This window comes from Lygodium microphyllum, chromosome 29, assembly GCF_053477565.2.
Source record: "Lygodium microphyllum isolate KBCC chromosome 29, Lygodium_microphyllum_v1.1.10, whole genome shotgun sequence".
NCBI classification, from domain to species: domain Eukaryota; kingdom Viridiplantae; phylum Streptophyta; class Polypodiopsida; order Schizaeales; family Lygodiaceae; genus Lygodium; species Lygodium microphyllum.
The window spans coordinates 13,535,805-13,562,566 of record NC_141163.1 but is presented as its reverse complement, the minus strand read 5'-3'; the positions used below and the strand labels follow the sequence as shown (position 1 = coordinate 13,562,566).

The 26,762-nt window shown below is 43.0% G+C and overlaps 1 protein-coding gene across 3 annotated transcripts in view; it reads left to right on the top strand.

Moving 5' to 3' along the window:
• Positions 1–26,762, top strand: part of LOC148010396 (Pentapeptide repeat-containing protein) — an 84,506-nt gene that overhangs the window by 43,056 nt on the left and 14,688 nt on the right. The window contains exons 4-7 of one of the 3 annotated variants that reach the window (XR_015689589.1): positions 10,338–10,444; positions 23,436–23,470; positions 23,562–23,690; positions 23,867–24,178. Coding sequence is in view for 2 of the 3 variants with exons in the window: in XM_087672189.1 (XP_087528315.1) it covers positions 10,338–10,444; positions 23,436–23,470; positions 23,562–23,690; positions 23,867–24,067 (472 nt within the window). In the remaining variant the exon portion in view is untranslated. Of the gene's footprint in view, positions 1–10,337; positions 10,445–23,435; positions 23,471–23,561; positions 23,691–23,866; positions 24,219–26,762 lie in introns of those variants that run through there. The other 2 variants (XM_087672189.1, XM_087672188.1) reach the window with 2 other exon arrangements.

Sequence of the window (26,762 nt, the reverse complement as noted above, 5' to 3'; positions counted from 1 at the left end):
ATTTTGGATGCCGAAACTCATATGCTGGCACTTCGTTGGTCTCTTTTTCGTGCCATGTGCTTGGATCATCACCCGTGGGTCTTTATAGCTCGTTATTTTCTTGAGGATCACGGGCTTGTGCATGGTAATACCCGAATTCGGAGCTCCTGGTGGCATGTTCTTAATGCAGACTCTCGGTTTTTGTGAGAGTGCGCAACGGAAGTAGAACACGAACACAGAGGAGGAGAGAGAGAAAGCAGGGAATGAAGGAAGAAAATCTGCACTGACTGAAATGAATGCTGAATACACTGAAATGGACTGATCAGTCCCTGCACGCAGCCCGAAGCGTCAGTGAGGGCACCAGATCAGGCTGATGATGATGGCAACACCGAAGACGGAGGCAGATGACGGAGTCGGAGTGTGCACCTGCCAAAGGAGGGAAGATGATAATACAACTGACTGCCAAGTGGGAAATGGCTATAAATAGCCAAAAAACCCAAAACTGGCCGACCTGAAATTTGAGGCCATAAATATGTCCGACCAGCATTTAATGCTGGTAAAAATGCCAGAATGCTCAGAAAAATCTCGGAAAGGGTGGACAATGTCCGGCAGGTGAGGCAGGCTGAAGAATGCAGAAACTACCCCGGGAAATGCACATAAAATCCCGACTGGAGGAGAAAATGCACTAAAATGCAATAAACTGAGTGCTCTAGAATGAGCTACCTCCTCCGTCAAAACAAGTGATAGACAAGTTAGAGCTCCTAAAGTCCTCGTCTAACTCAAACTGAGGCTCACAGGCAGGAGACGACAAGGCATGACAAACATGACTGCTAACACCCCCTCTGAGATCCTGGATGTTGCAGAAGGCCAAGGGAGAAACGGATCCTGGGGTGGCAAGAGGAATGCCAAGGTCGATGAAGTCCGTCGATGTAGACTGCAACTGAAGGAGCTCCTCACGATCCTGGGAATCCCCCTCTAAAACACTAGGGGCCAGGGAATCCACAGCCGCATCACCGAGATCGTCCCCCTTTGAAAGGGATGGGGGGTACGAGGGAACCACCGTAGGAGAAGGTGGGGGATGGGAAGAAACCTGTGGAATAGAAGGTGCACAAGCGGGAACGGGTGTAGCAATAGAATGCCTCGGAGGACCCTGCATCAAAGAAGGGGAATGGAGCCTGTAAAGCCCGCTCTCCTGCCAACCTGTAGGTAAGACAGCTCCTGTAAGAGAATCCTCAATAACAACGGCATGCTCGGTGAAGATCATGCGTGTGCCAAGCCTCGTAAGGCCATAAACTGAGAGGAGGGGAAGGCCCAAATCCGGAACATGTAGGGCCTGGGAAAAGGAGCTCGAAGGTCGGTCGGTAATCAAAGGCAATGTGCCAACACCACTAATAGGCACCGATAAAATGTCACCAACAGTGACTGAACCCTCTGATGGACGGAGATCCTGTAACAAATCACCTCGGGGAGTCATATGACTCGAAGCACCACTGTCCACTAACCAAGGCTGCGCAGAAGACACTGCAACCACGGAAGAAGGATCCTTCTCCAAAGCATGGATATGAAGGAACACTGACTCATGGGTAACAACTGGTGTAGAGGTAGAAGAAGGCTCTGATGTAGATCCATCCTTCGCTCTCGGACAAAGGTGAGGGTACTTCTTCCAATATTTCTCCTCGGGATGTGTCCCTTTCTCACAGTGTGGGCACTTCGGTCTCTCTGAATTTGAGTCAGAGCCTGAAGAACCGTCCTTCTTCTTAGCCTTTGACTTCGTCTTCTTCTTCTTCTGTCCTCCCGAACCTGCAACAAAGGCTCTAGTGGAGTTGGATCCACTAGCACTGACCTCTCTGAGTCGCTCGTCATGCTTCAAGACAAGCGGGGATAGCTCCTCCCATAGAAGCTTCTCACGGGTCCTGGATGTAAGTAGGCTGGTGTAGAAGACATCAAACCGAGGCGATGGCAGCTGAGTCAAAATAATCATAGCCATGTCTTCAGAAGATATCGTCCGACCGAGGGATGCAAGCTCATCCCTCATATCCTGTAATCTGTTGATGTGGTCCTTCATGGAAGGACTACCATCAATAGCAAGTATCCGCAACTTCTTTTCGAGAGATATCCAGTGGGCAAACGTCTTCTGTTGATAGAGAGACGCGAGCTTTCCCCACACGTCTGCTGCAGTCTTCAACCTGTGAACATGAACAAGGACAGAATCCTGCAAACTCAGAAAGAGGAAAGATCTGGCTTTAGAATTAAGCCGATCCCATAAGGCTGCACGATCCATAGATGTCCCATCTGCGGGATCCACCTTAGGCCGGGGAATAGGAACAGAAACAAGCTCCCAAAGATCGAAGGAGTCCAAGATACACTCCACCTTGTAGGACCATAGAGAAAAGTTGGAGCCATCCAACCGGTCCTCTTTGGGCAGCTGAGGAAGTACGGGTACCTGTACAGGGGGTACCAAAGGCTGCATCGTCGGCCCACTGGAAGGGGATCTCTGAGATACATGGATAGAAGGGGGACGGGAAAGAGGAATAGACTCCGGACGACGGTCCTCGTGATAGAAATCACGCATCCATTCAGATGAGTGTCGAGACAAAAGCTCGTCATCTGAGTCATCAAAGCCTGTAAACTGATGAAAAGACATCTTCCAATCTGCAAAACACCAAACACCAAAGAAAACTTTGCCGATGCCGAATAATGACCAGCAGTTTGGTCACCAACCACCAAAACGCAGGCTGTGATAGCCTACAAACACCTGGAGCTGCAAAATGCAAGGGTATCTGATGAAGATCACCAGAACAGAAGCCGCCAGCACCAAAACGCAGCCTGGGAGTGGGTCGCCAGCAGGAGATGAGCCGCCAGGAGTGGAAACGATCACCAGATCAGGAAAACGCAGCCTGATGATGTGTCGCCTAGCTGAAGGAGGGGCCACCTGATGGTAAACGCAAGCAGGAGGGGTCGTTTGATGACGTGGCAGCCTTTGGAGAAGTCGTCTGCAGCAAACGCAAGAAGAATGGCCACCTGGAGGGGCCACTTGGGCAGTTGGAGATGAGGGGACAGCAGCAGAAGAGGGGTGAGGTATCTCTCCACAAGGTTAGGTCCTCTGTGCTCTCAGTCAGGCGATGATACCATGTGAGAGTGCGCAACGGAAGTAGAACACGAACACAGAGGAGGAGAGAGAGAAAGCAGGGAATGAAGGAAGAAAATCTGCACTGACTGAAATGAATGCTGAATACACTGAAATGGACTGATCAGTCCCTGCATGCAGCCCGAAGCGTCAGTGAGGGCACCAGATCAGGCTGATGATGATGGCAACACCGAAGACGGAGTCAGATGACGGAGTCGGAGTGTGCACCTGCCAAAGAAGGAGGGAAGATGATAATACAACTGACTGCCAAGTGGGAAATGGCTATAGGAGAAAGGATCAAAATCCCATAGGCACAGTGAGGAAAGTGGAACTACCCAAAGGCTATAAAAACATGTACTTGACTCTCATTTCAAAGCAATATATAGTACTTCTCTTTTGTGTTGAATCAAGAATGTGGTTATGAGTCCAAGCTAATCAATGTTGGAACTTAATTAACTTGACTTACAATCTCTCATTCCAATCATGTATCTTGTTTATGACTTGCGTCCGCCATAGCCAATCTAGCTCTATTAGAGCCGGCTAAGCTATGTAGCTAGTGGACATACTCTCTCAACCATTCCCACTCGGAACCTCTTCTCTACTCAACTCATCAAACTCTCAATCTTAATTTCCCAAGCTACATGTAGTGTGTCATGAGGACATGTATTTTTGAAAGCTTACTTAACATTTGGATTAATTTTTAATCACATGGTTAAGTGAATGTTGCACATGTGAGGTATAATTGGGATTAGAGTAAATTTATGAGTCCGAGATCCGAAGAAATCACGGGATGTTAAAGGCAAAAGTTGCTATAAGTTATGCCGCACAGGTACTTGGTGGTATTTGGTGCTAGTTGTTGGCCTAGGTCATTAATTTGACTATAAGTGTCAGTTGGGTGACACTAGAGAAGTGGCGTTTAATGGTACTTAACGCCAATCTTATGGTTAAAGATGACACAGAGACACTCGAGAATGGAAGCTGCCCAGCCAATTTAATTATTGGCCAGTCGGATTATTTTTTAAGACATTGAAATAATTATTAGATTAATTCTCATTATTTAAAGACTGAAAACTAATATCGAATTATAGATAATGCTGGAAAAACCATTTGGGAAGGTTGCTACTTGTCAAAAATGCCCATGCAAGACTGAAAAACGTCTTTAGAGGTTGAAGAGAGGCATTTTTAGTGTATTCAACATGCAAGAGAGAGGGAGGAGATGCTGCTGGTTTGATTTGCAGCCATTGGAGGACCTTTTGAGGCAGCCAAGGGTAGGAGAAGACCAATCAACAGCATGTGACAACATCTACAGGTTGTAGAGACAGGGCAATAGCAGTAAATGACTGATTTTCTTCAGTTATTTGCATCTACAAGCTGTTGAGACAATGCAACAGCAGTAAATGACAGATTTTCTTCAGTTTTTCATGAAGAAAGTTTGAATTTTCTCTCTCCTCAACATTCTCTCTTATCTCCGAGCCTTTCTATGGCCTTGCTCCAAAGATTACAGCATTGAGATCACTAGAGGTTGAGAAATTTCAGATTTCTTTGCTGTAAACTCTAATTTGCAGCAGAAATTAGGGTTTAGTAGCAGCCTCGACAAGCGTGCTAGAAATTGAAAGCTCCAAGACTTGGATTCAACAGGGTTGAAGCTGCTTTTAGTCAAATTCAAGTGGAGGGACTAGCAAATCAATGAATTTGGGGTATTTTTCATCTCCATCAAAGCCGGTGAAGGCTAATTGACTGCTTGAATGAAGGGGCAAATCGGATTGAAGACTTGCTAGTCATTTTGGATAGCAAGGGAAGTTGGAATACCGAAAGGGATTGGGAGAATCCCATTGTAGATCAACTTCTTCTTCAATTAAGTTAAATAAATACCGAAAGGGGTGTAAGTTTTGGGGCCAACAGGGCGTCCAATGTCTAAGATTATATGGTAAAGTGTGCATTTTAATTTTGTAGATTTGTTAATTGCTGTAAAGTGTGCTTAATCTGGTTATTTACCACCCTATCCGAGGAGGAAGGTTGGTTTTATAGTGATTTGTAGTTCAATCAAGAAGCTTGCTTCAAAGCTGGTATTGAAGGTGCTAAGCAAGGGATGTTTCTGTTTCTGTCACACAGAGATAGTGAGAAAGAAAGAGAGTTTGAGCAGCTTGTGTAGCCTCCACAAATCCATCACATGCTGCCAAGAGGATGTCCCTGCATGGATCAAGTACAGTGAGTTCATACCGAGGGACACAAAAATTTGCACCGCTAGGTTCATGCCTTTCAGCTCATGAAAAGATTTTCTTTATCTAAGCTAAAGTAAAGCCTTATCTAATTGAGCCTTTCATTCAAGCCTCTTTTACGCTTACTCACTTCTCAATCTAGTTCAACTTAAATTCCATTCACACCCTCTCCCACACACTCAAAACTTTGTTCACATTGCTTGTTAAGTTCTCTTTCTCCTCGCAAATTGGATGTAACTGATCTTGATGCCAAAAGCGATTTACATTCTTGTAGAAAGCTATTGTGTGTGGAATGCTCCATTGATTTAACCTTTGTAACTCTCAATTTTGCAGTAAAAGGATAGACATTGCTTGGGTGTGCCATAAACTTACGTTAAGACCTCCTTATCTAAAAAATGATGTATCTTAAGTAAATAGCCAAATTTAATGATGAAGGTTTCCATGCATAGAAATAGAAGACATGTATCATCTCATGTGCTAAGACCTATGGGATCTATTTGAAGATGATGTAGGAGATAGAGATGGCGAGAAAGAAGATGCAGGAGGCGAGACCTTTGATGAAGTCCAACCAAAGACAAAAGAATGGAAGAGAATGAACGACAAGACTATAGACATCATTGCTTGGGGATTGACAGATGATATTTTGCATCATATCTCTGGCATCAGGGATACCAAAGGTATGTGGGATGAACTTGATAAAATCTTAGGGAGATAGGCTAAAAACTCTAAGGTAAAACTACTCATGTAATTCTACAAATTGGATGTAAAAGATAGTTCTTCTATGACTATGCACATTAATAAGTGTAAGAGTCTAAAAACTCAACTTGCCACTCTAAAAAAGAACAATGATAAAGATGAAGCCATAGCAATATTACTAGCAAGTGTAAATCAAGAGCCATATGAGAACCTTGTATCTACCTTAAGTAATGTTCCAAATCTCTCACTTAAGGACATTAAGCATTCCCTATTGGATGAAGACAACAGATATAAAAACAAGGATGCAAAGGAAGTTGTCTCAACACCTAGAGACAATCTCTTGCACACTAAAGGAGCTTATGGAGCAAAAGGCAAAGGGTGAGGATTTAACACCGACAAGAAAGCTTGGATGACATGTCATTATTGTGGTAAGACTGGCCACATAGCCAGTGAATGTTTCCACTGTAAAAGAGCACAACAGGTGTAAAATGTCAACCATCAAATTCAGTTCATGAATAAAGAAGATGCTTTCGCTACCGAAAAGCAACTCAGACAGATTGTTTTGAAGAATTTTCCATTGTATCTCCCATAGTGGATCTTTGTTTCCCATAGTGGATGTTGCTTTTAAAAACCCTTGCTAAAGATGTAAAGTTTCAAGCTTTAACTTGACTAGGCTATCTATGAGCTAGTCTTTTGGGCCATGTATTTATGTGGGGGAGGGGGGGCAAAAGCCAGCAAGTATAGAAACTCATCATTTGAGGGGGGGGGGATGTTTGGAAGAACAAATGATGTATGCTCTAGGAGAAAGGCTCAGAATCCCATAAGCACAGTGAGTAAAGTGGAACTACCCAAAGGCTATAAAAATATGTACTTGGCTCTCATTTTAAAGCAATATATAGTATTTCTCTTTTGTGTCAACTCAAGAGTGTGTTTATGAGTTCGAGCTAATTAATCTTGAAACCTAATTCACTTGAGTTACAATTTCTCATTCCAATCATGTTTCGTGTTTATGACTTGCGTCCACCATAGCCAATCTAACTCTAGATTCGTGTTTCTTAACACCTAGTTCGGCCTACGAGGATATGCCTATAACTGCCTCTCACATAGAGATTAGAGAGCCCGAGCATGATGACGAGGGCAATGTCATTAGTAAGGGTGATTTTGTTGAGACAAAAATTGATTTGAAACCATTGCTTAATGCTAAATATTTTGTCCAAATTAAAATAAAGCCATAAAAAAAACAAAAACAAAAAAGTCAGTTGTTGATTCCATCCGCTTTTGTAGGACTTGGTAGGCCCTTGGGCAGCCAATGTGCACCCTTCGTTTGATGCCCTAGCCTCTCTAGGGTGATTACTTAGGCTCCTTTGTAAGATAACCATCGCCTTTGTAGTCTTGGTAGGTCACTGGGCAGTTGACGTGCAACCTTTGCTCGATGCCCTAGCTGCTTTGGGGTGGGATGCCTTGGGGTAAAAGAAAATAAACATAAAGGGCTTATTTCTCATGGCTCAATTTTAGGTCTGAGAGAGGTGGTTGAGCTAAAAATGAATTAACTTGACTTAAAGAGTCCCAAAACACGCTTAATTAATGAAGAAATCCTCTTATTTTAAAAAGAAACGCGATCCTAGAGAGTTAATGTGTCCCACATGCACAAGCCTAATTTGGGCACCCAAAACTTTCTATAAATAGACACGTAGCCCAACACTCTCCCTTCATCCCTTTTTTGCAGGTTTCAAGAGCTGTTTCTGTTTCCCTACCACCCATATCCCGTTTGCGAAAGATATCATGGTTAGAGGATCCCCTAGCTATCTGCTAACATTTGGCGCCTGATTCCAACCTTCACTACTTGTGTGTAGTAGCTATTGCCTAGTAGTCTGGAGCTGTCGCCTTGATCTTCTCTCTTCTCAACAGGCTATGTTTACAGTTTCTGGTTGCTGCCCTAATATTCTCTCTCCTCCACAGGCTGTGTTTGCACCTAATAGTTATTGCCTAGTTTTTCTCTCCCCTCAGGTACCTGCATTTTTAGTCTTTCTCTCTCCTGCACTACTGTCTGCATCAAATCCAGCCTTCCTTCGTTGTATTTGTTGGTGTTCGACACTCAGAGGTTGCCTTTGTTGTGATTTAGGATCCGTTCGGAGTACGACACACTCCATAGCTCATAACCTTTGCATTGATCCTAGAGATACGAGAATTCGAGGTTCAATTAGTGTGTTTGCTGCATGAGCATTGTATACTCATTATTCATTCACTTTATTATTCATTGTGTTCATTGTCTTTGAGTTACGCTAACCCTGACCCTAACCCTAACTGTGTTTTGTGTTTATCTGTCTATGCGTTGTCATACGATTGGTTTTGTGTTTTGGCGTTTAGAGCATTTCTTCCCTCTAAAAATAAATAGACTGCCTACCATTCAACCCATCCTGTTTTTTTCAGATTTCTAGCCATTAGCCTTCCGTTAGTGACTGTCCAGCCCACATGACTGCTGCCACATCATCATCAGTCTATCCATTGCTGCCTGGTGAGTACTCTTGCTGCTGGCGACTATATTAAATGCCCCCAGACAGCCTGCATTTGCTGTTCCAGCTGGCCACCGTACTGATTTTCTCCTGCATGGACATCAGATTGCTATCATTTTTGACAATACAAGCCCATACTACATCTGACAAACCTTTGACAGATGCCACCATGCTATCTACAGCTTGAGTGACTAGTTTTCAGCCTTTAATGGTTGTAATTGCTGTATTTACCACATTTCAGCCTCTAGACTGCTGCATTTTGGTGATCAGCCTGTTGCCCTTCCCCATTCAGTAGTCTCTCAGCTCCGATTGGTAGTTGCAACCCTCGGGATCCGTCTTCTATGGACATTACACTCCAATACATCCATTGCTTTGCCTTTGAGCATTCTATACACTCTTTCCTTCATTTACAACATTGATTCATTCACTTCAAAGTTCTCTTCTTTAACTATTTGTGTTTGTATTTTTGCATTTTTGAGTTTAGCGTTTAGGGATTCTGCATTATTGTTTGAGTTATTGTGTTTTAGTTGTGGTTGTACTATCTATGTTTTCTCTATGCAAATCCTAGCTGATCTTCGCATGGTGAGTTGGTGCTCTTGTAAAGAGTATTCCGTGGCTATTGTGGAGAGCTTTGTTTTGTGTGAGATACATGAAGGACATGTAACCAATTCACAATGTCTTAGACTCCTTGGGATGCCACATTGTGTTTTGAGGCTTCTTCATCATGCAAGGCCTTGAGGAGGCATTATCTTGGCCAGATACACGGTTCATGAGAAATGAGGAGTTCCAAGAATACATGCATATCAAGTATGGTTGTAGCTGCTGCTCTCCAACTCTTGAAAATCTTGTCCCCAATCCATCTGGATCGGTTGGTAAGGCTGGGCACCTCTTCAATTAGGGAGAATATATGGCATTTGGGGTGACCAACGATCCATCTTCTTCATCACGGCCAAGCCTAGTGTCAGGTTCATCTAATCCTTTTGAGTTATTAGAATCAAAACCCTTCTCTGTTTTTCCTTTTGGTATGTAGGATCCAGATAATGACTGGTTCGAGTATGTAAATGTAAATTAAGGAGGCTCTTGACGTAGGCGTACTTCCGCAGGTATATCTAACATTTGTTTTATTTGAGCATGGTATTGGAAGTTCTTTTTCTCAAACTCATTCTATCTCTCCATCTCCTGGTCAAAACATAGATTTCCTTTCTTCTTCTCTCAACAATTTAGGATTGCACTTCATGCTAGGGTTAAGATCATCTATCTCTACTTCTAGTTCCTTTTCTTTCTCTATACCAGATGTCACCTATCCACAGGTGAATGCTGCTTTCTCGCTGCTTGGACAGTTGGTCCCTTTTGTTAGAGCCTCATTATAGTATTCATTAGGAGTAACCTCATGTTTAAAATCTTGAACTAGACCAGAGTGCATGATGCAGCCATATGCTGGCACATGAGTCCATGTCCCTAAACATGGGAAAACACCTGCAATGGTTCTATGCTGTCATTATCTTTGCATTCTGCAGTTTGGACATAGACTACACTGTTTGGAATTTCTATGTTGAGGTTTTGCAAGCTATTTTAAAGAGGTAAGCGGGCAAACATATGTTATTCAAATGGCACGCTATCCTTACTTTGGTTTTGTATGTATTATCACCACATGTCTCAGTATTATAAACAGTTGGCATTTCAGTTTGATGTGTAGCATATTGAAGATCTTGAAATCAGTTTGATAATTTGTTTGTTATTTGGTTTCCTGTTTTTCAAGCTGAGATAATTTGTGATGCAGTTTATTGTTCCTCTTGTATGTAGGCGAGCAAACTTTACCTCTGCTGACATGAGAGAAGCAGATTTCAGTGGCAGCACCTTCAATGGGGCTTATCTTGAAAAAGCTGTTGCTTACAAGACCAGCTTCGAAAGTAAGTGCTACATAGTTTGGATTGGTGCCTTTGTAGACTTAAATGCTTATATTATGTTGTAATGAGATGTGTTACATACTACTACGATAGAACTTGCAACCCCAGACTATGTCATCAGAGTGAAAATCCACTGACTGTGTTATTCTTTATAAGATTTCATACTTAGCTACTAACCACTTCAGTCTCCTCCCTCCCCCCCTCCCTCCTTCCCTCCTTCCCTCCCTCCCTCCCTCCCTCAATTCTTTTCCTGCAGCTCCCCTTGAACCCTTCCCTGAAAGATCCTCCTTCCCTGCTAGCTAGCGGCCTCTCCAACCTGCTGCCTGCTTCTCCAGCATGGCACCTTCCCCCCACCCAATGCTCTTTTGCCCACCTGACCTACCTACTGTTCTGTCTCCTCTCTATTGCCCATGGGGCCCATCTCCTTCCCAGATTCCTGTCTCTTGTTCTCTGTCTGCTAGGCCTGCCCTTTGCCCCACCTCCTTCTCCTTGGTACGTCCTGCCTCCTGCCCCACTTCCCTCTTCCGCCCTGCTCAATGTCTTATACCTTTTGTTACATGATCATCCCACCACCACCTCTTCTTACCTGCACTCTTTGAACAACACCTTGCCTTTGCCAGTAGCACTGGCTTCTACATCCACTTATGGTGTTACTATCTTCCAATGGAGGCTCAAGACCTCTCTCTCTCTCTTGAATAGATCTCACCTAGGCTCAAAGGCCCTTCTATCTTCTGCATCAGCTGCTGACAGTCAACTCCTAGCTTGGACGTGTGGCAGGCCCATATGTGCCTCCCAGAGGGTGCAACTCCTCTAAAGGGTGAGTTGTCAGCTGAATCTCTCCCAAAATGGCAAAAGTTCTTCAAGTACAGGAATGTTTGCCTTTGACATCCGCTGATTCCCTTTGATCTTGGGCTCATTGATTTGGACTAACCTGATTTGCACCTCACATGTGCAGTTATGTCCTCATGACAGGTCCCATTTTTTAAGTGTGCAGTAGACACTCCTAGGATCATAACCAAACACTGTAGCACCTAGGGTGGTCATGGGTAACTAAGCTTTACTAGCTACCATGCAGTACATCAGACATGTAGGGCTAAGTGTGCTTGGGTTGAAACTACACAGCTTAGTTAGTGGCCTCAGTCTAGGTGAGTAGTTGTGGTTGCACATTGGATTACTTATTAGGTACCTAATTGTAGTTTTGCAGGTATGTATTTAATGCCTTTTGCTAGTACTCAATTGCAGAAATCACTTTTCCCAAAGGCTCAAGTATGTCATTGTGAGAGTGCTCAATGGAAGAGAATCACGAACATAGAGAGAAAAGGAGAGGAGAAGAGAAAGTAGAAAGCGAAGAAAGGTCTGCACTGAACAATGAAGGAAAGCTAAATACAATGAGGGATGACCAGTCTGTGCACGCAGTCCAAGGCATCAACTTGGGCACCGGATCAGGCTAAATAATATGACAACAGCTGTGACAGTGACGGTGATGGAGATGGAGAGTATGCATCTTGCTATCCATGACAAAGGAGAAGACTGCAGCTGCCTAACGGAGCACCTGCCAAACAGAGAATGAATAATGACCAGCCAGCTGGGCATGGCCATATATAGCCAAATATGCCATAAACTGGCCGACCAATAAATGAGGCCATAAATGCTGGCCAGCCTGAATAAAATGCTGATGTGGCAGCACTAAATGTTGTCGACTAATGAGAAAGTGCTGATGTGGTAAATTGCAGCCATCTAAGGCTGATCGCAGCCATTTGGGGCAGCACAGGTGCCAAACAAAGGCTACAAATGGACACAAACCTAATTGGGAGAAGAAATGCATGCTCTAGAATGAGCTGCCTTCTGCACCAAAACACATGATAGACATGTTAGAGCTCCTAATGTCCCCATTTAACTCAGACCGAGGTTCGCCAACAGGAGATGAGAAAGCATGGCAAACATTATTGCTAACACCCCCTCTTAGATCTTGGACATCGTTGAAGGCCAAAGAAAATGTAGATCCGAGGGCGATAGGAAGAGTGCCAATGCCGATGAAGTTGGTTGATGTAGACCATCGATGAAGAAGCTCCTCACGATGTTGGGAATCCCCTCTAAAACACTAGGGGCCAGGATATTCATAGCTGCATCATCGATATCATTCCCCTTTGAAATGGATTGGGGGTAGAAACATTGGAGGAGAGGGTTGGGGATGGGAAGGAACTTGTGAAATAGATGTTGCACAAGTGGGAATGGGTGTAGCAACAGACAACTGCTGTAGAGGGCCTTGCATAAGAGAAGAGGAATGGAGCTTGCAGAGGCCACTCTCCTATCAAGTTGTCGCTAAAAGAGCTCTTGTAGAAGAATCCTCAACAAAAATGGCCAGCTTTGTGAAGACAATTTGGATATAGAGTCTAGTAAGGCCATGAACAAAGAGGAGTGGAAAGCCAAAGTTTGGGACATGTAGGACTTCTGAAACAAAGTTTGATGAACGGGTTGACAATAATGGCAAAGTGCCAACACCACTAATAGGTACCATTGAAATGTCACCAACAATGACTGTACTTGTAGATGTACGAAGATCCTATAGCAAATCTCCTCATGGAGTCGTATGACTTGAAGTACCACTCTCAATAAGCCAAGATCTATGTTGGGGAGTGCAAATGGAGGGAAAATTAGCTACACCTTGCAAAATGGAGCTATAGATGTCCTGCACACTTTGTGCAAGGCCCGAACAATGCAAAAATTCTTCATTTTTCGTGACAAATCTACTCCAAACAGCAATCTAAGTGTGGTCTTCTCTTTATAGAACCTCGGAATCCTCACTTTGGCAATGTGTCCATGTGAGAGTGGGCAATGGAAGAGAATCACGAACTCATAGAAAAAAGGAGAGGAGAAGAGAAAGCAAGAAGAGAAGAAAAATCTGCATTGAACAATGAAGGAAAGCTGAATACAATAAAGGCTAATTAGTCCCTGCACACAGCCCAAGGTGTCAGTGAGGGCACTGGATCAGGCTGAATAAAGATGACAATGGCTATGACAGTGATGGAGATGGAGAGTGTGCAGCTTGCTGCTATCCATGAGGGAGAAGGAGAAGACTGCATGCAGACTGCATCCACCTGATGGAGCACCTGCCAAAAGAGAGAATGAATAATGACCAGCCAGTTGGGCATGGCTATATATAGCCAAATATGCCATAAACTGGCTAGCCAGCAATAAATGAGGCCATAAATGCTGGCTGACATGCATAAAATGCTGATGTGGCAGCAATAAATGTTGGCAACTGATCAACAAATGCTGATGTGGCAAATCAGCAATCTAGATCAGCACAAGTGCTAGATAGAGGCAAGAAACGCACACAAAGCTAATTGGGAGAAGAAATGGATGCTCTAGAATGAGCTGCCTCCATCAAAACACATGACAGACATGTCACAGCTCCTAATGTCCCCATCTGAGGCCTACAGGTAGGACATGACAAAGCATAACAAACATGACTGCTAACAGTCACTATATATTGCAATGTACTTGTGGCAAGGAAAAAAGTTGGAGCTTGTATAACCCAAAGTGGGATGTGTGGAACTTGTTTAACCCCAAAGGTTGTTTAGTGGCTTCCCAAAAACTTTCAAATTTTCTTTGGGTAACTTTGCATTACCAGCCACCTTTCATGTGAATCTTTGCATGATCACCCCCTTGTCTATTTGAGGATTTGATTAACACTCTTTTGGGGATTTGAATAGAGATCATCTATACTCTCTGTGTTAATAATATACATGCCCCATGCCCCTGTGTGTGAACACACATTATGTGTGTGAGTGTGTTAAAAGTGTGAAGACCTTTACAGTTTCCAACATAAAATAGGGCCAAATAGTTAGCTACATAGCTTTGCCTATATATTTAGATCCTATCACTGGTACTTTCATCTCACCTTATCATTATTAATCTATTTCATCAAATTTGTATTTGTGCAAGAATTCTCTCTCTTTCTTGTGAGAGGTTGAGAGGATCGAAGCTGAGCTGAGAGTGCAATAGACAGTGTGGAGAGTGAGGCATGACACACAATGTAATAGATTGAAAGAGTGTGGAATGAAAGTACAAAGTACAATCCTTAAACCTTAGGGTTGTAAGGGGTGTTCACACCCGAAAGTGTATGCAACATGATAAGTACCCGTAAATGTGTAACATAGACACATACAAAAAAGAGAATAAGTTTGGGGAAAAAAACCTCTTGTATGTAGAGTAAAAGTGTCTTAGTGTCCTACTGATCACCGACACTCCTCTGTGAGCGTAGACGTGAGTGAAACCCAACAAACCCCCTTGGAGTGAAGAGTGATCAAAATACAAGGGTCATCCGCCACCAAAGGAGATCAAATTTAAAGCATTGCGAAATGCTTCAAATTTGTCAGGAGGAAGAGCTTTGGTGAAGATGTTGCCACATTACTGGTAGTAGGACAATAGACAAGACTGATATCTCCTGCATGTAGTCTCTCTCTGACAAAGTGATAATGTATCTCAATGTGTTTTGTGCGTGCATGAAACACTGGGTTCCGTGCTATTCCAATGTTACTTTGACTGTCAGTGAACAAAGGAGTAGGCTCTGTGACAGATACATCCAGATCGGCTAGCAAGTGTCTAATCCATACACATTCAAGTGTGGTAGTGAAAGCTGTCTTGTATTCAGCTTTACATGACGATGTGGCAACAGTGGACTGTTTCTTGCTAAGCCAAGATATGCAAGATTAGCCAAGAAAGAAACAATTTCCACTATTGGAGTGACGTAAATCATAATTACCAGCCCAATCAGAATCACTGTAAGCATCTAAGTGCAGTGGTCCCTCCTTGGCATAAAGCAATCCAAGAGATCTAGTACCCTGCAAGTAACAGAAGACATGCTTGACAGCTTGTCAATGTGACATGCGTGGCTGATGCATATATCTGCTCAGGGTTGAAACTGCAAACTGTATGTCCGGCCTAGTGTTGCATAGGTAGATAAGGCATCCAACTACTGGAGCATGTGTGTGTATATCAAACAAATCACTGTCATCATGCAATGACAGCGTCAGTCCAGGTTCCATCGGTGTACAGACTGGCTTGCAATCCTGTAAGCTAAACCTCTCAAGGAGTTTACCAATGTATCTTGATTGTAGCATCATGTATAAACTGAATGCCTAAGTAATAATGCAAAGACCCCAAGTCCCCGACATCTCAAAAGTTTTCTACAAATTTTGTTCAAATGCTGAAATCTGATCAGCATGTGTGCCTGTAAGCAAAAGGTCATCAACATATAGACAAATGATCAGCATGTATCCCCCCTCTTTATATACGTAAAGGGTAGACTCTGATGAGCTGTTTATAAATCCTTGGTTGAGTAAAAAAGCATCAATCTTTGCATACCAAGCTCTAGGAGCTTGTTTTAAGCTATATAAAGCCTTTTTTAGCTTGCAAACCAAGTATTCGGATCCCTCAACTGCAAAACCAATGGGCTGTTGTACATATACTTCTTCACGAAGTTCCCCATGTAAAAATGTAGTCTTAATGTCTAACTGATGCATAGTCCATCCAAAGTGGGCAGCCAAAGCAACCATAGACCTGATGCTAGTCATGCGGGAGGTAGGAGCAAATGTCTCCTCAAAGCCAATGCCTTTCTTCTGCGCACTTGCCTTATATTTGTTAATGGATCCATCAGCATTCCTTTTCAGCTTGTAGACCCATTTTGTTGCAATGGTTTTCTTCCCAATGGGCAAAGACACTAAATCCCATGTTTGATTCTTAATGATAGAATCAAACTTAGCTTGCATTGCTGCCATCCAATGCACACTATGTTGTGTATCTTCAAAACATTCAAGCTCCTCATCATCAACTGTACTTGCTGCCATAACAAACTCCATGGTATGTGCAGTATCATGCATACAAGCTTGCCTTCTAGTACGACCAGCCATGGGAGCATCCAAATGACTATCTTTCATAGTTTGTAAATAGCATCTAGGCATTTGTCTTGCCTCTCGACTATGCACAAGCTCTTGCTGAATTTCAGATTCAGCATTTTGCTAAATATTTAGATTAGCCAATGGCTAATTTTTTGCATTTTCCAATGGAGCAATTGGCTGAAGATTAAGTTCACTTGCTGAAACTCCAGCTGAATCACCAAATGCAATGGGCCGCAGCCCTTCAAATACATCATGGGCAGCCTGATATGTGTCAAAACCAGCAAGGGATAATTCTGATTTTTCATCAAAAAGTATATCCCTATTGACAAATACCTTTTTAGAGATGGGATCATATAGTTTGTATCCTTTGCTCTCACTGCTATATCCCACAAAAATGCATTTGACAGCCTTGTTATCCAACTTTTTTCAAAGTACCTGGGGAATGCGTGCATATGCTAGACACCCAAAGGTACGAAAGTGCCCAACAGAAAGTTTCCGGCTGTTCCAAGCCTCAAAAGGCGTAACATTCTTTAATACTTTGGTGGGGCATGTGTTCAAAACATGGCAAGCACACATAACGGCTTCTATCCAAAAACTGTGTGGCAAGCTCTTTGCTTTCAGCATACATCTGGCCATCTCTTCTTCCTCTTTACAACCCCATTCTATTGTGGAGTATAAGCAGTAGTGAACTGATGAACAATGCCTTTTTGCTTCAAAAAAGAATTCAGCATAGAGGATATATAGTCCCCTCCTTTGTCTGAACGGAGAGTCTTTACTTTACAGCCAGATTGGTTCTCAACAAGTGCTATAAAAGCCAAAAATGCATCTTACACTTCTAACTTTTTTCACTAAAGAATAGGCCCAACAAAAGTGAGTAAAGTCATCAATAAAAGTCACAAAATAGTAACATCCACCCAATGACTTTGTCTACATAGGGCTATATATATCTGAGTGCACTAACTATAACCTGGCTGTGGCTTTAAAAGCAATATCATGGGGAAACGAAAACCGATGCATTTTTCCCAAAATACATCCTTCGCATAAGTGCCAAGGAGGTCTCTCAAAAAGAGATAATCCATCTAGTATCTATGTATGCTGTAAGAGCATAAAGCTACCATAGTTCACATGTTCCATGCGAGTATGCCATAACTCCGCCGTAACATAGCAGGAGTAAGAGTGGATGCTAAGTACGCTGACTGATCAATTGAAAGAGCATCTAGTTCATATAACCCATGACATAGAGTGCCAGTCAAGACCAAAGTCATGTGTTCCTTATCTCTCACCATGAATTTGTCATCATCAAAGGTGACCTGCAATCCACATCGTGCCAAAGAAAAAATAGATAGCAAATTCTTCTTTATATCTGGTACAAACAAAGCATCCTGTAGGTGGAGAACTCACACAATCTCCCCAATACCTCTAATAGGGTATGATGCATTGTTGGTACATTGTACAAACTTGCCAATGGGAGCTGCACCAACAAAAACAAATAAATCTTTGTGAGATGTGATGTGTCTAGAAGCACCAATGTAAAAAACCAAGTGCCTGTATCCTCAGTAGAGCTAAATGCTCTATCAGCCCAAGAAGAGTCATAACTACATGTATAAAAGCAATAGTCCCTGTCTGCAACAAAGGACACTGACTCAGTAGCAGTGGAAGGAGCATCAGAAATAGACATCTCCGACTCCTTTTTCTTCTCCTTGGCTATGCGCTTTTTACACCCAGTGATGTAGTGGCTTGGCTTCTTGCAATAATGGCATTTTCCCTTCTTGGCTTGCGTGCCCCCTTGCTTTTTATTACCCTGTGAAGTGCGTGAATTTCTAGAGCTCTGCGGAGTATTCTTTGCTTGGTTGCCCTTGCCCTTCTGTCATGCCATAAAAGCCTGCTCAGAGGCTATGACATCCACACTACTGTTTCTTCTTGTTTGCTCCTCCTCTAGGAGCAAATTGACTAGTTGAAGAAAAGTAATCGACTGTGGGGCAATCCTCTTGGTGAGGTTTAAGGCCGTATGAAAGGCCAAGTACGAGGGTGGTAATGAGTTCAATGTAGTAGATATAAGCTGTGCATCTGAGTAATACTCATCGACATTCATAAGCTACTCATGCAAGTCGTGAATTTTGTTCAAGTGATCCTACATAGAATCACCCTCATCCATCTTCAGTGTCTCAAGCCCTTTCTTTAAGAAAGAGATGCGGATCTCATTCTTACCAGCAAACATGTGCTCCAAAGTTAGCTAGGCTTCTCATGAAGAAGCTACAGACGGAATGTGAGGGATGATAGACTCCTAAACTGCCAATGCAATCAGCGCAAAGCCTGTGCATCCCGTGTATCCCATGCTTTTTGAGCTGCTGATATTTGGGGAAGTGGCTGAAGTGGAGCAGGCTGAACAGGCTGAGGTGCCCGTTGTCCACGTCCTCCTGGAGGAGGACTAGCAGGAGCCACAACTTCGGGACTAACTTCTTCTCCGCTTACATAGTCCCAAAGATTCTTCGCAATCAGCACATTCTTCATCATGAAGGACCAAAGTGCATAGTTGTTACCACATCACCTCCCTGATTTGCCATGATAATCAATGCCAAAAAAGAGCAAGAAAGGAGTAATGTCCAAGCTGGACCAACCTGGAAATCTCAAAATTTCCAGAAATTACAGCAAATAGGTCGCTGCAATTCGCAAACTGAAGTTCACTCTGTCAAAGCTGTCTATAATGCATGCAGTCCAAGGTACATTTAATGCTCAGCAACACTGTAGAAACAAAAGCCCCAAAATTTCTTGCCCCAAAATGGTAAAAAACAGTCTATTTCAGACTGAGACTGCAGTACATTTGTGAATCTCTGTACTGACAACAAAACCCCTAAATTTTCACAAAATCTCTGTGTGAAATGTGTCCCAGACACTTGCAAATACAAAGATATGTTGCCTAGGCACAATCCTTTTTCGTGCAAGTAAGATTTGAAATAAAAAATTGATTGAAAAATGTCATTTTACTCTGAATTTGACTATCGTACTGGCTCGTGCTGGAGGTGCATTGGACCAGGTGCTGCTGAGGAGTGATGGGCCAGAGGTGCTGTCGAGGCTGCAGTCGTATGCAGCAGAAGTGGTACTGGCGGCACTAGCAGGAAGAGCGCCATAGGGCGGCGCACAGCAAGGCAGGGGGCGTCTTAGTCCAGGCGGCAAGCAGCAGGGCAGGAGGCATTGGGCGTCACGGTCTAGGCGGGTAGGAGGCGTCAGGTATCATGGTCCAGGCAGCAGGCGGGACAGTCCAGGCGGGAGCTGGAGCAGTTGAAGGCGGCACAGCATGCAGTGCTGGGGGGCAAGCATCAGGAGGAGCACCACAGGGCAGCGCTCAGTAGCAGGTGCTAGGGGCAGAGCAGGCAGGTGCAAACTAGGGGTTGACTGCAAAGGGAGGTGCCTGTTCAGGGTGGGAGCTGATAGCACGCTAGTTGGAGGTGGGCAACACTAGCACTGGCAGCTTGGTTTAGATGCTGAGCAGGAGTTGTAGCACTGGCAAGAGCTCCTGGAGGAGAGCTGAACTTAGCTCTGATATCAAATGTGAGAGGTTGAGAGGATCGAAGCTCAGCTGAGAGTGCAGTAGACAGTGTGGAGAGTGAAGCACGACACACAATGCAATAGACTGAAAGAGTGTGGAATGAAAGTATAAAGTACAACCCTTAAACCTTAGGGTTGTAAGGGGTGTTCACACCTGAAAGTGTGTGCGACATGATAAGTGCCCATAAATGTGTAACATAGGTACATACAAAAAAAAGAATAAGTCTGGGGGAAAAAACCTCTCGTATGGAGAGTAAAAAGTGCCCCAGTGTCCTATTGATCACCGACACTCCTCTGTGAGTGTAGGCGTGAGTGAAACCCAACATTTCTCTCTTACCTAGTGTATTGTGAGATCAAAGGGCACTTCCCTTGTCTATTTAGAGAGGGATTCGGTGGGTTTTCCAGATCAGACATGTCTCAGGTTGTTCTTCCTAGACCTACACCAACATAGAGAGCACCTTTTACGGACTAAGGTTGCTGGAGCAAGCACATGGAGACACACAACAACATACACTTACCAATTGACCACTCCCTCCACCACAAAGCCCCCATCGGACCGACTTGTGGTCCTACCTTGGGGAGTCACCCTAGACACAACCATTGAGAGATGCAGAGCCCGGCATCCTTGCCCACTTAGGATGCATCATCTACAAATACAAAGGATATTAAATCGTCATTGGGAAACCCTACCCTGTGGGTTAGATAGATCCACGAGAGAGATCTTGGGATTAGAGTATCCCTAGAGCAGTTCCACATTGTATCTGGTTTTGACATTATTTTGTATTCATTGGCTATGTATTGTTTATTCTCTATTTAGTTAGTCATGACATTACATGACAACTATTTTAGGACTTGGGAAAGTTCCCTGACTTTCAAATGCAACATTTTGGTCTCATAGCTGATTTGGCCTTTTGTAGAGGTTAATATAACTTTTTCTTTCTTTCTTTCTTTCTTCTCTCTCACACACACTCTCTCTCTCCTCCATCAAATTCCATCCACCATAACTTGCTGGTCACATGCGAGCTCCCTACCCAACAGCGGTATTAGAACTGATTCACCACCAGCTGTTCATGGTGTTTCAGCTACTAAAGAAGAAGAAAGAGAAGAAGAAGAAGAAGCCGCTGCTCTGCTGAGCATGACTCTGTTCTGCTGAGGTGCCGCCCCTGCCCAGTTCAGCCCTTCAAGCGCTGCCATTATCCTTCAAATGCGCTGCTGGAAAGATGGCTCCTCCACGTCAGCTGCCTATCTGATGACAGCCGCTTATGCGCTCGCATGTCACTGCTGATCGCCACTCGACTCCTTCCAGCCTTGTTGCGTGCACATCAGGATTCATGCTTGTCTGTTCACAAAAGTGCCTAACCGCATCCTTCCTGTCATTTCAGACTGCATTGACCACTTGCTTCTTGTCCCATTGATCCTGCTCGTCATCCTCTTTCATCAAATCAATAACTTCTTGTCCCCATGTCACATCTTTCGAAGTGTCCACAATACACTTGCATGCTCTTGCATCCAGCCCATCACCTGCCCCACAGTGGTCGCTTGACATCCTGTCAATGCCACATTGACCTTCTTGCCCGTTGACAGTCACATCACGGCCCCTTGATTTGCCTCAACACCATTTACCACAAAAATAAAGGTTTTTAAAAAACCTTAGTTGATTGAAGCTTTAAAAAAAAAGAAGGGGCAGTTGATGCAAGAAATGGGGGACTTTTCAATTTTGAACCAATTTCTCAAAATTTCATGGACAAAATTTGGGGCCTTTCCAAATTAAGCTTGAATTCACAAATTTTCATCAAGGAAACGTGGTTTTTCACAGTAGCACTCTCTGGCATCCAATTAAGGTGACCGATAACACATTGGCAACTGTTTGGACACTTGCCTTTAACATTGGGTGAAAAATGACCCACCAAGCGTCCAGTGCTTGGCAATGCTATCACAAGGGATCAACATTGATTGCGATGTCCTCGACATCAACATTGAGGGGGGATTTTAATCCTGTTAAAATTTTAAAAATAAAAAATAATTAAAAATTAATCAAAGTATGAAATAAAAAATTAAAATATAAAAATTAAAATGAATAAAATAAAAATAATTTAAAAATTAATAAAGTATGAAATAAAAAATTAAAATATAAAAATGTGTTCCAAATCAGACACTAGTCATGCTCACGTATGTGCTAAGACCTTTCCATGACATAAATATGAAATAATTATGTGGGGTTCTTTGCCTAGATCTTAATTCAAAATGAGTTGTATTTCTTTCTATTTCCTTTCCTTTTGATTCACAAAGGAGTTATGTTTTAGGGGACATTGTAATCACTTCCCATGTGACCTTTGAGTTGAGCCCGAAAGCTACACCCACGTGTTTGACCTCTAGTCACGTGCCTACTATCTTTGAGCCATGTTGGCTTTTGATCAGCCTCTAAGCCATGCACCAGGCACCTCTCAACCATGTCTAACTTTGGGTCCCTAAGCTCCTTGGTAGACCATATCATGACCATCCTAATGTTGCATCTCTTGTACTCATGTATCTTCTTTCTAGAATCATTGTCGAGGATTAGCATTAAAATAAGGGTCAAGGGGTTAGCTACACAGCTTTGCCTATATATTCAAACCCTATCACTTGTACTTTCGTCTCACCTATCATTATCAATCTTTTTCTTCCATTTTGTAGCTGTGCAAGGTTCTTTGTGTGTGTGTGTGTCTCTTTCCGTGAACAAGTGTATATTAATATTGGAATATTTACATCCGGCCTTTAGGCCATCCAAACAGAAAGGATACAACTCTCTCTCTCTCTCTCTCTCTCTCTCTCTCCATGGACATATGAACTCCATACCCAACACTCCACAAGAGATGGGAGAGGCTGCAGGGTGGGTCTGAGAGAAGGAGCAGAAATGCCTTCTTGCAGACTTGGGACTACTGACACCTTTTTTCATACAGCCCCTTAGATGGTCTGGCATCTGCTAAATTTTCTAGCAGGTGAGAATTGGGAAGGCTTCTAAGGAACAATTTATAACAAAAGTGTTTGTGATGTTAAGGCTACTGCTGCCACCAGCCTAAGTGCTCTAACCAATTTCCTTGTTCATTTTCCTTACTTCTTAAGTGATACGTTTAACTACAAACTCATCAAATGCTCTTGAACCGATCTTACATGAAGCTCAAATTTGGGGCTTTGGCCATAAGGAGCTTGCCCACTAGGTTGGGTTGAATGTTTCAAATGTCCTCTGGTTCGAAGCTCAAATGTGGAGTAATTTTTCCCAAGTTGAGGGACTTTCACCATTATACCCTCTGTTTTGCTTCCTTGCTTGAAACTTAAGGAAAATTAGACTCAGACAATGTCCAAATTCGGGAGTACTTGTGCCAATTTCCCCATGTGGCTCCAATTTTTCTAGTTGTGTACGTTGTATTGAGCAAATATATTTCTTTAGCTTCAGTTTTGAGAATAAAGTGTTCATTATTGCAGGTGGATTCTTGGATTCAAGTTTGTTTCTTTGCTGAGTATAGAAAATGGTCTCACTCTTGAATAAAAATCTGTCTTTTTGACAGATGCAGACTTGAGTGACACATTAATGGACCGGATGGTAAGGATTTATATGTATCTTTGAGGACAAAATTCTTGTCCGTTCAATGGTCAGCAGGACACTTATATATCCTGGTGCTAATGATTGACAGGTCCTTAATGAGGCAAACTTGAGAAATGCAATTCTTGTAAGGGCTGTGCTTACACGCAGTGACCTTGGAAGTGCCGTAATTGAGGGGGCAGATTTCAGTGATGCTGTTCTGGACTTGCCACAGAAGCAGGTATACATCAGCTTTTGGTCTATCGTGTGGATATCCAACCTGTTTTCATTTGTAAGCTTATTTGCATGAAATGTGACCTGTCTGAGGTGCCCTTTCTGTTTAAAACTTTGGGTGTGAATTTACTACAAATTTTTTCTGACACAAAGATAATTTCTAACATTGTGACTTTATGCCAGGCCTTATGCAAATATGCTGATGGAACCAACCCAGTGACAGGTATGAGCACAAGAAAAAGCTTAGGATGTGCCAATGCACGCAGGAATGCCTATGGATCTCCGTCTTCCCCTCTATTAAGTGCCCCTCCTGTGAAGCTTCTTGACAGAGATGGTTTTTGTGATGAAGGCACTGGACTCTGCAGTGCCACCCCATCAAAGTAAACTTGTAAAGTCCAATTTTCTCATCATGATTTCGTGTCAGTCACTTAGATTATTGTGTTAGCACCTTACTTCAACAGCCTGCCACAGGTGTGTCTCAAAGAACTTCAAAAGGTAAAGGAATCAATTATTTCATTCTTCAGTTTCCTTACAATTTTCTTTTTCATTAGAGAAACAGATATTTAGTAAATGTGCAGCATGCCAAAACAAATATGCATATATTAGTTAGGAATAAGCTTTTATGAGTTATTACAGAAACTCTAACATGCATGCAACCCAAGGGCAAGCATTATACAGTTCCTATATCTTGATCAATCTTGTAAGCCCTATCAACTGAACCCAATAAAGTTCTAGATGGTACCTCTTATGTAAGGGAAGATAGGCCTGTGGGTGTTCTAGCCTAATTTTACCAATTGTTCATCAATGGCTCAGCTGCCTGTATCTTGGAAGCTTGCGTGATCTTTTGGTAGGCACACAACTAATTGGGCCATCCTTGGGTTTCAAGTTAAACACTTAGCCCTTACCTAAATGAGCCCACTTGCTGGCCATATTTTTCACGGGAAGTTACTATGGTGGTGTGTTTCCTTAAGAGACCCTTGAACAACATGTATGTACGTTAGGCAAGGCAATGCGATTGCAAGGACCCTCCAAAAGTAAGCATGACCCTAAATATACTTGTACTTCAGCTATCATTGACAAGAAAGATGACATGGGCGAAAAGGGATTGGAGGAAGAATTACCTGCCAACAATCTTTTAAAATATATTCTTTCTTGTTGGTGAACATTATGATTGATAGGCAAACCAAAAATCATGGGTTTGTTTGAATGTTGGAAACAATTGGCTCAAGCCTCCCAACATTTGTTAAGAGTATACAGATCGAAACTTATATAATCACCTGGTTGGTGAGGACTGAGAATATGGACAAACAGAGAATGCCCAGGAAAAAGACAGACTCTCACAGAGACCTCAAGATGAAATTCAGGATGCATGAATGAACAAGTGAGGTGATACAGACTTGGTAAAGGAAGAGCGACAAATGAGGGTGCTGATGGTGATGGTGAAGACTCTGCTAAGGATGTGACTTCAGATGCAAGCGACCAGCCAAACTCATTGTCAGAAGGATGCTAAATTGATGTCTCTGGAAGCATTAGAACACATTGGACAGGTGAAATGCACTGGTAGCAGGCTGTCCCGATGGCTGTGGGAGCTGGTGCAGGCAGCAGAATTGTCCAGACTTGAAAGGCAAGGCTAAAGGACCAAATGCTTCGGCAGTAGGGTGTCACTGATGTGGGCAATGCAAATGGCAGCCCCTAGATGGCAAAAACTAGAAACTCGAGTTATAGATTTTTGTCCATAAATTTGCATTTAGGGTTAGGGTTTGCATTCTGCATTTTGGGAGTGTATGAGAGCCAAAGAGAGAATTAAGGCATTATCGACGTGCAGAATTTCTCGTGGATTAGCACCCCCTCTTAGACCAAAATGGGAACCAAGGCATTGGACCAACTGCCAAGAGTGAGACAAAGGATTGCCCAAGATCCAGGATCACCGAGAAAGTGGATGGGAATTGCAAGAGCCTTACCCTAGAGAGGCAAAGGCATCAGGCAAAGGGTGCCTCCAAGGAATTGACCTAGGCCCTACCAGGACTTTCAAGGCAATGGCAATGGAAACATCCTTGAGTTTTTTTCTTTATTTAAATGGATTTAGATCCATATGGTTTACAAATTCCAGCCAGGTACCAAGGTGACAACCACTTGCACAGGTGTTGATGATGAAAAAATGGGGTGATGAGGCCCGAGGGTATGCTGCCATGTCTGAGGAGATGGCTGCTCTATTTCTAAGGGTTGATCATTGCTGCTTGTCACTATTCAAAGAAGGGAGGATACACATGCAAGGGTTTTCACTTAAATGACTGCCAAACTTTGGTTTTTGCCCATCCAAGTGTTCGAATCATAAAAACAGAATGCTATCCAAGAGGTAATGCAATTTGGGATATGCGTGCAACGGGCAATCACTTGAGTAGTGCCCTCATAAGGGAATTGTTCACTTACTCGAGCGCCTTCTTTACAGTCAGCATGAATGGATTATTAACTTACACAGGAATAAAGAAGCCAATGATGAGACATATACCTATTATTCTTGTAAGCACAAAGACAGGAGCAACTCCTTTTAAGCAAGAAGTTGATGCCATTGTGAAAGAGGAGTTGGATCCTTGTCCCTATCATGTCAATGCCGAAAGGGGAGAAGATAGAAGACTGATGCCTGCACGCAAGTGCTTGAATGTCGACCGATTGATCACCTTGTGAGGTCAACATGGTTATCTACTATGGCCATATATGCTAGCCGTATTCAATTTCAGTTGCTTTCTAGAGAAGTGGAAGCAGATGTTGAGATGCTTTGTCCTATGGGAGACGGGGTTCCATGCAAAAATGATGGCATTTTGGCTCTCAAAATGGATGATGCTGTCACAGATGCTCAAGCCAAAGAATGCCTTGGATCTATCTTGAAGCTTGTAGAAGTTTCTTGTAGAAGGTTATAGAACATCGCTTGTGTCATCGCTTAAGTGCCGTTCTTATATCAACATTGCTTATGTCATTGCAATGTCCTCAAGGCTTACATCATCTCTTATGCCATCAATGCTTATTTCAGCACTACTGTAGAAGCTTCCCTCATAACCTCCCTAGGCTCTAGTATCAATAA